This window comes from Astatotilapia calliptera, chromosome 7 (genome assembly GCF_964374335.1).
Source record: "Astatotilapia calliptera chromosome 7, fAstCal68.1, whole genome shotgun sequence".
NCBI lineage: Eukaryota > Metazoa > Chordata > Actinopteri > Cichliformes > Cichlidae > Astatotilapia > Astatotilapia calliptera.
Window position 1 is genome coordinate 17,112,887 of NC_137428.1, and position 12,138 is coordinate 17,125,024.

Sequence of the window (12,138 nt, forward strand, 5' to 3'; positions counted from 1 at the left end):
AAAATGTCAGGAGAAGTTTGGGGTTTGCAGTTTATCAAACTGTTGGTCATTACTGTGGAGGTGGGAGTGAGACATATAAGGGAGGTGATCAGGAAAGTCTCTTTTTTTTCTTAATATAATAATAGTGGTCTGACAATGAGTTACAGGCTACCATTTGTCCCACTGCACTGCACTGATCTACAATGGATGCATGCAAGCAGGGAAAAGAATCTACTTACTTATCATGTAACAAGCTGCAATTTCACAGATTTGATCTGGCAGTGACCTTAAACAGTTGTAAACTCGACTCTACCCTCTAATGGAATAGTAGTAAGTGCTGTTGCACTGGGCCTAGTGCGAGCTTCACTGTTCTCTATATTTGCATAGGCAGCAGGAGGCCGTGAGGTGAGAAGACTGGAGGCACTTGCCTTAAAAAAAAAACTAAAAATGTCACAATGGACGTGGTGGTGGGGGAGAAAAAAAATGCTTCAAAATCAGATTCGCCAAGCGGTTTGAGCAGGATGGAGAGTGTTTGTGCATGAGAGGGGGTTTTATCAGCGGCAAACACTCACAGGAATTCCGGTTTGGGATTGTCCATCCAATTCCTGCGTTCCACAGGAAGCTTTGCATAAAAAGCAAGTGAAATACGCCCAAAGACATTTCATTTGCCGCCAGTCGACTCAGAGGGAGCACCTCGAATGAAGAGCGAGGGTTTTTTAATTCGATGCACCAACGCTAGAAGCTCTTAAAAGAAACTGGCACCATGGAAATGTCTCGTTACCCGCCGGTCCAGCGGCGCGTGCTCATGGCCGCCGCTCAGCCTGCGCGCGCACACGCACCTGACGACCTCATACTGCAAGGGTAAGATTTGTGCCTATTTCAAAGGTCACATTCCTGCAGGTAGGACACTGCATTAACCCGTGTTTCAAAGTTAATGATAGTTTTCACATACTACAAACAGTGGGCTCGTTACTTTTCAGCTCACTCACAGGTGCGCTTCAAAGAAGGGAAATTCGTAAGGCTAGCTAGATAAAACAACCTAATTCAAATTCAGCATTGGCTAGCTGTACTGAGAAGAGTTGCTTAGCAAAATTATCCATGTTGTTGATAAAAATCTATACAGGGTTAAAAGTGCCGCAAATCACAAGAGAGTAGTGTATTTTGCGGATCTGTAGGATCACATAATTATATGTGTTATTGCACCGTGTGTGCTTAACTATCGTATAGAGTAAAACTTCAAATTGGTGGGGTTTTTTCGTTTAAAATCACCAGAGTGAATCACGGGCCTGTACAACTTACATACATTAAAAGAGTAATCTGGTAGATAGACCAGGTCCAACACTTTCTGACCTGGATGAAAAAATACGCTGTTTTTCATCAGTGTGGTGACTTTCTGAGCTCATTTCCATTGGTTGGGTAGGGGGGGTGGTAGCCATTTGTTTTCACATAACAGGGTTGTAATGTTTAAAGTCTCAATAATAGGTTACATGATTTATAAGTATTGTTGATATAGATTTCCTTGGACTATTTTATTTTTTCAGCTTTAGCAGTTAATTAAAGGATTGGATTATTTTGTCCCTGCAATGAGCTGTTTGCGGAATAGGAAACAGCGTGATTCTTGCTTTGTGCAAAACAAAGAAAAAATATTTATTCCAACAAATGTATCGTTTCACAAAAGCAGTGGACGTATGTGTGTGTGAGACAGAGCAGGAGGAGTGATCCCAGCACCCAAAATCTGCCTCCTTGTGATGGGTAAATTGCTTGAAGGGAGGGGCAGCGTGCCTCTCTCGGGTCTCTTTACCAACCAGTCGGCAGTCGATAGTTTATGAATGAAAAAGCTGAGTAGTCTACCTACTGATGTCACACACGAGTGAACCCCCCCACCCCCCACCCCCAGTGAAGGCAAGAGTGAGCTGCGGGACACCCAGCTGGAGGAGTGGGAGGAGGTCCTACCATCGCCCCCCATGCTCTCTGACAGTCCGAGCTCTAGGACAAACCTGAGTACTGGCGGAGTTTTATCACTGGACTCTCCCCTCACTTGGCGGAATATAAGGAAACTAACTTTTATCAGACCTCCGGCTGTTTCTCTACTACCAGCAGTGTACAAGTGTGTGTGCTTTTTAATTTTTTAAATTGTTTTGCGGGAGTCATCTTAGAGGAGCTGATAGTTTATTGCACGGTTTGTCATTATTCTTATGTATCCATGCGGGCGCCCCGGAGTTTGGCTCGTGTTTAATGGTGTGTCCGGCATGCCCGCTTGTTCTTTGATGTAGGACTCTTTGGTTTTTCTTTGTATTTATTTCCGATTCTCTCGTGAAACCATGCGTTTAACGTGACTCTGTGTGCGTGAGAATAGCGCGGAGGAGAGAGGGTCTCTTAGACTCTTACAGTGCCTGTAAAACAGCGCCCTCTCGCGGTGAATCTAAAAATGGTCCGATTGCTTTTTAATGTGTCAGTAGGCCAGGATTGATTATGCTTTGAAACATTTGCATGTGCATATACAAACACGGATTAAGTCTCTGGTGTTCCTGATGTACTTCCTGACACCCAAAAGACTTTAAAATAAAGCTGATAAAACTCCAATGTCCTAACCGACATTAACTTTTTGGACAAGTGTTTCCCCCTGTGGCGATCTTCCCCTGCCAGTGTAATGATGCTGAATCGTTAACACATATCATCTTGAAAGTGGCTACCTGCTGCACAGCGTCCTGCTCTCTGAAGTGATTTGTGAATGAATGCAGGGCTTTAGAAGTGCATGTCACGTCTTCAGGCACAAAGCCAGCCAGAGATCAGAGAGACATGCAAACTGTCATCCGTGGCTTAGTGTCACCTCCAGGATAACTGAGGACTCTCCAGCAGGCTTCGGTCCTGAAAACTGGTGATACCGCCTGGATGGATTTAATGTGCTCTGAGAGATTTCCCAGGGGTTTAGTATCGGCTGTGTTAAAACATGCCTGTAGGCTTACATTAGGGCAGGAGCGGGTCCAAGCTGACTGTCATGCACTCTGACAGTCCTACTTGGGAATGGGTGGCTCAGTCTTTCTTTTAATCCTCTACAGTATGTTATAATCTAATATGGTGTGAGGGTGGATGAACATATCTGTGAAATGAGAGTGCTCTGGCTTTTTTGTCTTTTACCCTGTGACCTCAGAGGCAGGGCAGGTGCGGGTCATCGATGCCCCTCTATGTTCTTATTGGATGCTATAAACTATAAACGATCCATTTTTTAATTGAGATGTTTCCAGATGTAAAGTCTCCCATTTTTATTTGACACAATCGCGTGTCTCTTTTGCCCAGACCCATACTGCTCAGCTCAAGCTGCTCCCTGCCGTACAAATGTGACCACTTTCCAGTTTCAGCTAGTTTTTTTTATTTGCTACTTAATGACTTCTGGGTTCAGTAATCTGCTGTTTCTCAGGCTTCCCCTTTACCTGTCCTCAGCGACCCCACTAATCATAAGTGACAGAGCTTCTCCAGACCCATTAACATTTTCTACACAGATTTAATGGGTGCTAATCCTTTTTTGAAAAGGAGTGCAGAGGCTCTGGTGTGGTCGCCTGTAGAAATCTGCTAATGCAGACATGACACAGCTGACACTGACACCAGAGTCCTTCCCTCTAGTGGTCCATGGCTTCAAAGGAAGTAGGATTTGCTCTGTGGCTGCAAAAGAATGAACTGTATTCCATTTAAGTTTCTTTATTTATCCCCTTGTTCGCATAATTTTTTGTTCCGTTTTATTGCTTTAACACATCCTCTCCCCATGCCCTCTCCTTATAGGTAGCTGGAGTGGTCCTCCTTGAAGGAAACACATAGATATTCAGCGTGAGGAGACTTTGGATTCAATCCACACCCTTCCCCCCGTCACCCCTTCTTCATCCTCCTCTCCTCTTCCCTCCGACTGGCACGGAGAAGAGTCCAAGAGACCCAGCGAGGGAACGTGGGAAAGAGGAAGACGATGTACCAAATACTGCTCCTTTCCTCCTCCCTCTTCATCCTTCATGTGATGGCCACTCCCCAGTTCTTCGCTCACCACGGGTAATAGCTCACTTAATACTCTTCATGTGTTTGTAATGGCCTGTCATTTAGTCAGTAGCTCTGTCCTGATTTCAGCTGCAGATCTCCCCTTTAGCTGTCATTCATACTGTGACATTCTCAGCCAATGTGAATGTATACAGGTTGGTCAAATGACCTCAGTCTCTGTTCCAACTCTTAGATGCACATCAGTATGGGCAGGCTCATTTTGTCCTTTTCAGTTGATTTGTACATAGGCCAAAATTAACTGAAAGGTGAATGAAAGGTCAAGTGGCAACTTGGAGGTCGAAGATCAGCTCTTAACTCGGATACATTCAGGAGTGATTACATAGGTCATTCAGGAGCAATTAGACTCCAATCTGGAGTTTTTCATGTGAATTGGGGACCACTTAGGGCTTAAATATCTCAAACTGTTTGAACTTGGGTCTGGAATGACTTAAAAGCTGTAAAAATGTCTCCATTTAAAAACCAGCTCAGCTTCCGGTGCAGCTGGAGCGCCTACAAATGTGCACTTCTGGTCAGTTTTTAACATCAAATCTCACGTCTGCCTTTCACAGGAGAAGGGTGTGCGGCAGAGACCTCCGTCACAGTGTTGTCACTACGACAGAGTCGTTCGTCCAGCCAGTGCACAAGCCCTACCTCACCCTGTGTCAGGGGCATCGCCTCTGCAGCACATACAAGTGAGACAAACTCTCTCAGCCCTCCATACACTGAATCAGCACAAAGACACAACAACTAAATCAGACATCTACAGCTTTTTGGGGGAGAAAAACCAGCCGAACTGCACGGTCAGTTTACATCGAGAGTCAGCCTTTATCTGAAGATGTTTAGTTTATTAAGGAGTAAACAGTGCTTGACATGTTTAGGAAGGGAAAGGGTTAGGAATACAATCATAAATAGATCTTGACTTCACACAAACACACATATACACATACATGTGCATTTTTCACAGAACTGGGTCATGGTGGCACATATTTGGGTAGAATCTAAATATCGAATACTTTGTGTAACGACGGGAAATGAACTGCTTGCCCACAGAGACTGGTCGTGTTTATTTTGGACTCTATCTCCCTCCATACTTCTCTCTCTCCCTTTTTCTAGCTCTGACCCCCCCCCCCCCCCCCAACCCACCCCTACATTCTCCCCATTTTTTTCTCTTTAACTCCTCTTGCCACCAAAATGGAGCTTCACTTTAAAGTATTTGTAACTTGTGTGCTCATTATGTAGACGATTACAGCCCTAGAAAATAGTTCCTTGTTTTGTTTTAAGAAAGCACATCCCAAACGGGTTCCTTTAGCTTTCGGTTCATCACCCCCTGCAAGCTAAACATACCAAGCTCTCAGCAGGCTGCAGCAAAAGCTCTGATTTTCGATACGATCTCCAGCCCCTCTCTCATCTCTGACACACTCTTGGAAGTCAGTGGTCCGTGGTTCAGTATTCCACCAAATTACCATCCTCTCATCAGCATTCCTGCTGTGTGACAGATCCTGGAAAAGGCCTCACAGGCTGAACCCCACACGCACAGACACACACACTTACAGATGAGAGTGATGACAGCATGAATAATTAGAAATGCCTAAACGCTGTGGGTGTCTGTACTTCGTCTCCGCAGGACTACGTACTTGGTGGCATACCGACAGGTGAACAGAGCAGCTTCTCCTTTGCATTTCTACCCAGATTGCTGCCCGGGCTGGAAGAGATTTTACTCTCACAACTGCAACCAAGGTATTTCAGTGGGATGTGATGAGTTTCAGGGTTGTTTACCTCATTTTCTTTCCCTGTGTAGCATCAACTCTTAATAGAGAGTTTAGAAAAATGCCAATTTGTTTTCTTGCTGAGAGTTAGATAAAGAGCTCGATCCCACCTTTATATGTTTAAATGTAATATGAAGCTGTAGGCTACAGCTAGCTTAATGTAGCATAATAATTAGAATAATGAGGAAAGAGCTATATTAGCCCAGTTTAAAAAAAAAAAACTGGATCAGCAGAAATTCCAGGAAGTCAAAGGCCCTGTCCAAGCTCCAGTCTTGGAGGCAGTTAATATAAAAAATACAAGTGACAAAACTGCAGTTCCTCAAATGTCCACTTTAGGCTTGCTTTTAAAACTCCACATAGATACCCAAATTTAAATGTTCACATTTAGAGCAGAAATAAGCGTATTTACATCCCGCTACACTATTTGTAACTGATTTCTTACTCTATTAGAAGTGTAAGGTTGGTAAGGCTTAAAGTTTGCATTATTTGGGGTGTGGCAACTTTTAGTGACAACTGTCATGGCTGCCTGCTAGGCTTCATCTCTGCATTTAAGCTCTGTGTTTATGCTGTTTTTGCCTTTTAGAGCATTTTATTGAATTTAAATAATAGCAAATCATATGGGAAGTCATTCTGTATGTTAAAAAGTTGCAGTTACCAACACAAATGCAGAGTTGAGCAGATAGCTTGCTAGCAAGCTCTCTGCAGATGGAATGCAGCTACATTTTTTTTGTACAATATTAACTCATTCACTGCCAGCCATTTTCAAATCAGGTAACTCCCCACTGCCAGGGTTTTTGAGAATTTTACTCATTTTTGAAGAGCCACAGAAAACTGTGTGTTATGATCATATAAACGCTGAACCTACCAAAATGAAGAACAGACTCTCTTCTTTCATCCAAAAAAAAAAACTTGTTTCTACCATTTTCCATTCTTTAGTAATCAGCTGTAGAAGAGAGGTGGGTTCCACCAAAAATGCCTGTTTTGACCAAAAAAAAGGGAGAAAACGAGCTTTTTGTGAAAAATACATTTCAAGCAGAAAAGTGCCTTTGACACTAATATTTCTTGCTTTGTGACACCTCTAACATATAAAATAGTTTTTCACTTCTATAAAACAGAAATAACACTGAGAAAGGTTATGTTTTATCAAAACAATTTATTTACAAATATATGAAAAAATAAAATTCACTGACAAGCTGCCCGAGGTTGTATTCTGGCCCCTCCCATTGAAAAACGTAATTGACGTCTATAGACGTCAATGGCAGTGAATGAGTTAACTGTTTTTTTTCTGAAGTTCTGAGGTGGTGTATTTTTTATTGTTTGTATTAATTTGCTTTGATTTATTATTTTGATGTCGATCTTTTTGTCTCTGTCTCAGCAAGAACATCTGTTTCATCTCAGTGAGAAAGTGAAACTGCATATTTCCTAGAACTTAGACAGGTCACTTGTACAGATTAAAACAAACTACATTAAATTTGACAACAATTAAAATGTTAGAAAGCCAGGCTAGCATAAACCAACCCTTGCTAACTGTGATACCATGGATCCATATACAAGAGTGATCTCTTAACCAAATGATCGCTTCATAAATGTCTTTCACAGCTGTGTGCGGACAACCCTGTTTGAATGGCGGTACCTGTTTAAGACCCAACCAGTGTGCTTGTCCATTAGGCTGGACGGGACACCAGTGCCAAACAGGTACATGTGCTCATACCATTTACCTGCAAAGCCACTCTCGGGTGTCTGCGTGTATATTCACAGTGGTCTTTCTTGCCTGTCAGATGTGGATGAGTGCAGTGAGCGGCAGCGGTGCGCCCAGCAGTGCGTGAACACAGCTGGCAGCTATCGATGTGCATGCAGAGAGGGCTTCGCCCTTGCTGGAGACGGCCGTTCCTGTCAAAGCCTTCCTCCTCCATCTCCTCCTCCTGCCACTCCTACCTCCTCATCACAGAGCAGCCAGGCAACAGTGGGTGTGAGTCATCACACTGATGCAGGTAAATGACCAGGATAGGAGTGTGTCTAATTTTGTGTTACGCAGCAGCAAAGTGTCTGGACAGAAGAGAGGAACATGGCCAGCTTCGCGGTCCATTATTACTTTTGGTACGCGCTATGCCACTCTCAACTCGTACCGTGAGTAATAATGCACTGCGACTGGTGCCGACTCCAGACAGATGTCTTGCGGTCTGGCCCCGTGCGGCGAGACTGGGACCGATTGGGCTTTGATAATGACTCCTATGAGTCCTGTGAGCAAAGCAAACATCTGCCTCTAATAGAGCTCCCGTGCTAATACAGACATATTTTTATCCCACACACTCCATTAGCTCTCTTAAAAAAAGTTTAAATGTTATCTCCTACCAAGAAAAAGTCATTTTTCCCTGTGTGTGCTTACTGTATCTTAGCAACAACAGAAAAATACAAACCCCCCCCTCCCTCTCCATGTCTAGAAATGTGGTCGTTGACCCGAGGATGTTCCTTTTAACTCCAATTCTGTGTCAACATTATCTGCTCTCTCAGAAATTTATGTAACATGAAAGTTTAAAGAAGACGTACCTCATCCTGAGCTTTCAAACTTGGGGGATTTTTTTTGTGAGTCACCACATTGTTAAAATCCAAAAGGAGAGAGTGTCTCCTGTACTTGCAGAAAAAGAAATATTTCTCTGTAAAGTGTGTGAGATTGCCAAATTTCTCAGGCTCTGCTCCAGACTCCCTTCTGTTTATCGAGTTTCACACTGAGCGAGTTTTCTCTGTTCAAAGGAAAGTGCTCGTCTCCGTGACTCGGCGTGATAGATCAGTGGAAGCATTGCTGAGTCTGCGAAAAGGACAGAAAAACACTCAGAGGAAAGGGAAATAAAAAGCCAATATGACAAATTTTTGTACTTTAAGAAAGCAATGTGTTCTGTGTCAGAGGCAAAAATAATTATTGCAATGTTTTTGTAAGATGTCTTTCCTGAGACAGTTTTCTGTTATTTGTGTTCATATGCACATATCAGAGTGATATTATGCCAGGGGTGTTGGACTACATTTCTATGCTGCAGTCTTTACACCCCCCTCTCGCCTGCATTCTTTTCACCCTGTTCTTGGCCAACACTTGTGTTCTCATTCCAGCCACATCAACCCCGTCTGCTGGGGGCCATCGCCAGCTCCCCCTCCCCTTTCTTCTCCTGAACCTCCACCTCTTCATCACCCTGTTTCTCAACTTATTCTTGTCTCAGTAATGGGCCACATCTGGCACAGATCGAAGGCCTGCAGCAGACACATTCCCCTTCGAGTGGAGACAACCAGGCTTTTCCTCACAGTCAAATCACAGGAGGAATGAATATTTCCCTGTATGTTTCTCATGATCTGTCTTTGAGCTTATCTACTGGCTTTTTGGGCCATTCCCCCCTCTGTGCCCTGCATTCCCCCTCTCTCTCAGCAGCCCTGCCGTCTTCTTCCTGGTTTATACTTTGGAGACATTGCAGTGGTCATGAATCATTCGAGGAGGGACTGAAGGGGGCTTCCTAGATGCTCCAAGGAATCCAATGCAATATATACTCTGCATCATTCTCACGCATCATCACATCCATGCCCTTACCCCTCTCTCTGTTCTGCTCCTCATCAGTTTGTTTCTACAGATTCAGACTGAAGTCACCACACTCTGATGTGTATGTCTGCATTTTTGTGGTTTTCTATAGATGGAAAGTTTGGCTTGGTGGAGAATGTGACAGAGGAGGTACAGAGCCTGAGGAACCGAGTTGAGCTCCTGGAAAAGGTACACAGGAAAACTCAAGAACACATGTTCAACCATATAAAAGCCACCTACTCTGATACCTCCCAGTCTGGCTCACCAGGAAAACCTCTGAGCCTTGTGTGTGATCTGACGTCTTAGCTGCTCTTTAATCCCCCAACCAAAGATTTTTAGATATGCCAGGCCTGCACAGTGGCTTTTTAAAACTTGCACGAGTTTACTAAAATCCTTCTCATGTTAAACAATTATAAAGAGCAAATGGATGAATATATAAAATAACGATGTGTAATGGTCCTCATGTGGAACATTTTTCTCTTTTTCCTAACTTCCTCTCATCTCTCTGTTAAGAAGCTGCAGTTGGTGCTGACGCCCTTCAGCAGCTTCTTCCCACTGTCATTGGATGAGGGCATGTCGGAGAAAACCACCTTGCTATCCCACTCTTTCCAGCAGCTAGATCGCATCGACTCCCTCAGCGAGCAGATCGGCTTTCTGGAGGAGCGCCTTGGCACATGTGAGTGACTACACAGACTGACCCTTTTTATTGTTCATAAGTTAAAAGCCAGTATTTTGTTGAACTCCACGGGAACTTGGTTTCCTGGGAAAGTAGGATCTGTAACAAAAAAAGTCAAATTAAAGACAAGAGGCCACACAAAATCTCAAATGTAATAAAATTCACAATCCAATCCATCAATATAATACAATCTTGTGCCTCTAATGTAATAAGCTTTGATTATGATGTAATACAGTAAACTGTACAAGCTAAAAATGACACATTTGCTCTTAAAGTTTAACCTAATTAGGCACAGCTGAAGCTCATGGACAGCTATGTTAGACAAACTACGTTGCAGAAATGTTATAATTAATCACAAGTTGTGTATTGGTTATACGGAACTGCAGTCTATCCAACTATCATAAAAAAATACAAACAGTGGCTCTAAAGGAGTAACCAGGGGTTAAATTCAGTTTTAGTATATATCACTGAATCACAACAACAGTCACTAAAAGGTAAAAACGTATCAATGATACAGAGAAAACCTCCCATGAGCAAGCACATGGAAAAAGTGGGAAGGAAAACCTCGCTTTTAACAGGAAGAAACCTCCAACAGAACCAGGAGCAGCAAGGAGCAGCTGTCTGCCACAGCTGGTTTGGGCTGTTGGGAGGGAGACGGGATGTAAAAGACAATAAGGGATTTTTGGAGAATGGTGTTCTGTTGAAGAGCTGCTGAAACAGCGTTAGCCGTGCGGCAGACATGCCGCTTTTTATTTAAACACTCCAGTCTCTGCTGTGCTCACTAAAAAACACTTTCTTGCTACTGTGCAGCCACACGAGCCCACATCCCATTCGGCTTAACAACCTGCACCGTCATGCTGGTATTTTAAAGTAGATGAAGAATAAATGGCATACAAGATGAAGACAACCAAGTCTTCTATCAAATTTAACTTGTTTTTAACCAGAATATATTCATCAACATTAGTGTAAATGTTTAATTATATAAACAAACTTAACCAAATTTAGATTGATTGCATTTTAATAATAGCTACTTCGGGAATCCAAACACTTAAATAAAAGCATTTGAAACCAACCTCTTTTCTATTCTTTGAAAAGGTCTCCCGAGCCAGGAATACAGTTCTATTTTTTTTTAAAGTATCGTTCTTTTAATGGAAATCCTGTCGGATAGCGCCCAGTGTTTTCAATCATATTTCAAAATCCACAGTTATAAACATACTTGTGGTAAGTCTTTTCATCTTCTTCCCTGCAGGTTCATGTCAGGAGAATTAGCCTCTGAACAGGGCCACCATTGTTCCAGTAAAGTTACCGTCCACGCAAACCTGCCAGACTGGACGTGCCAAGACTGCTGGCATTTGCAGCAAAGAGATGGCAGATGTGAGAAAGTGCCTCGGTCCTCGTTATGCCGTGATGTAATCGCCTCGGAAATCATTTGAGATTTTTACTATTCCTGACAGATTCATTTACTTTTCTCATTGAATCACTGTCACGTTGTTGATTTTCTAACAGTACCTGTGGTAGGGGGCAGTTTCACTATTACACCACCCCAGGAACGTCTCAATTAAACTCCCCTGTTAGAGTCAGAGGTCAAACTTGCTACTTAGTTTGTTTTTCACCAGTGCAGCTTTGTCCCAAAGTGACCTGGGGCATCTGTATTTATGTATTTAAATTATGATTACTTGTAGGTCTGTCTCAGTGCTCCAATAGACATTTATAACTAGTTTTGTAACATTTTGTAATAAAACTTCCTAATCAAAAACACGACTTACTGATTAATGTGTGCAGATATGTGAGCTTGTCTACAATGCTGATGGAAGAGTGCAATTACAAACCTGCTGACCTCATGTGTGTACAGGAAATACTGCAATCAGTGGTAAAAGTATTCAGATACTTCCAGTAAAAGCACACCAGGAAAAATGGGATTTGGAAAAAATATATATATCTACAGTCCACATTATGAGAAATGATGCTTTACATAGATACAGTTTTGTACAATGATTGTTTTCTGTAGATAAATGGGATCATTGCTTTAGAATCAGAAATCATTCTAGAAAATTCATAATTCCCTAAAAGTACATCAATGCAATGTCTTTTCCCCCCTTTTTGCTCCATGAAATTAAAAGGTTTTAGGTCTCAGAACA

At 42.7% G+C, this 12,138-nt stretch overlaps 1 protein-coding gene across 4 annotated transcripts; it reads left to right on the forward strand.

The window, feature by feature from the left end:
- The first annotated feature begins 636 nt into the window (after window positions 1–636).
- Window positions 637–11,756, forward strand: egfl7 (EGF-like-domain, multiple 7). 4 transcript variants are annotated; one of them, XM_026173302.2, is made up of 9 exons: window positions 638–840; window positions 3,757–4,014; window positions 4,569–4,691; window positions 5,624–5,736; window positions 7,365–7,460; window positions 7,544–7,756; window positions 9,437–9,513; window positions 9,838–10,000; window positions 11,250–11,756. In XM_026173302.2, the coding sequence occupies exons 2-9, from the start codon at window positions 3,935–3,937 to the stop codon at window positions 11,267–11,269; spliced, it is 885 nt and encodes a 294-aa protein (XP_026029087.2). In that variant the 5' UTR covers window positions 638–840; window positions 3,757–3,934; the 3' UTR covers window positions 11,270–11,756. The 4 variants fall into 4 exon arrangements, with proteins under 4 accessions (XP_026029091.2, XP_026029087.2, XP_026029089.2 ...); XM_026173304.2 differs by lacking the exon at window positions 638–840 and adding an exon at window positions 1,762–2,086; XM_026173306.2 differs by lacking the exon at window positions 4,569–4,691 and having other exon boundaries at window positions 637–840.
- Window positions 11,757–12,138: the final 382 nt, after the last annotated feature.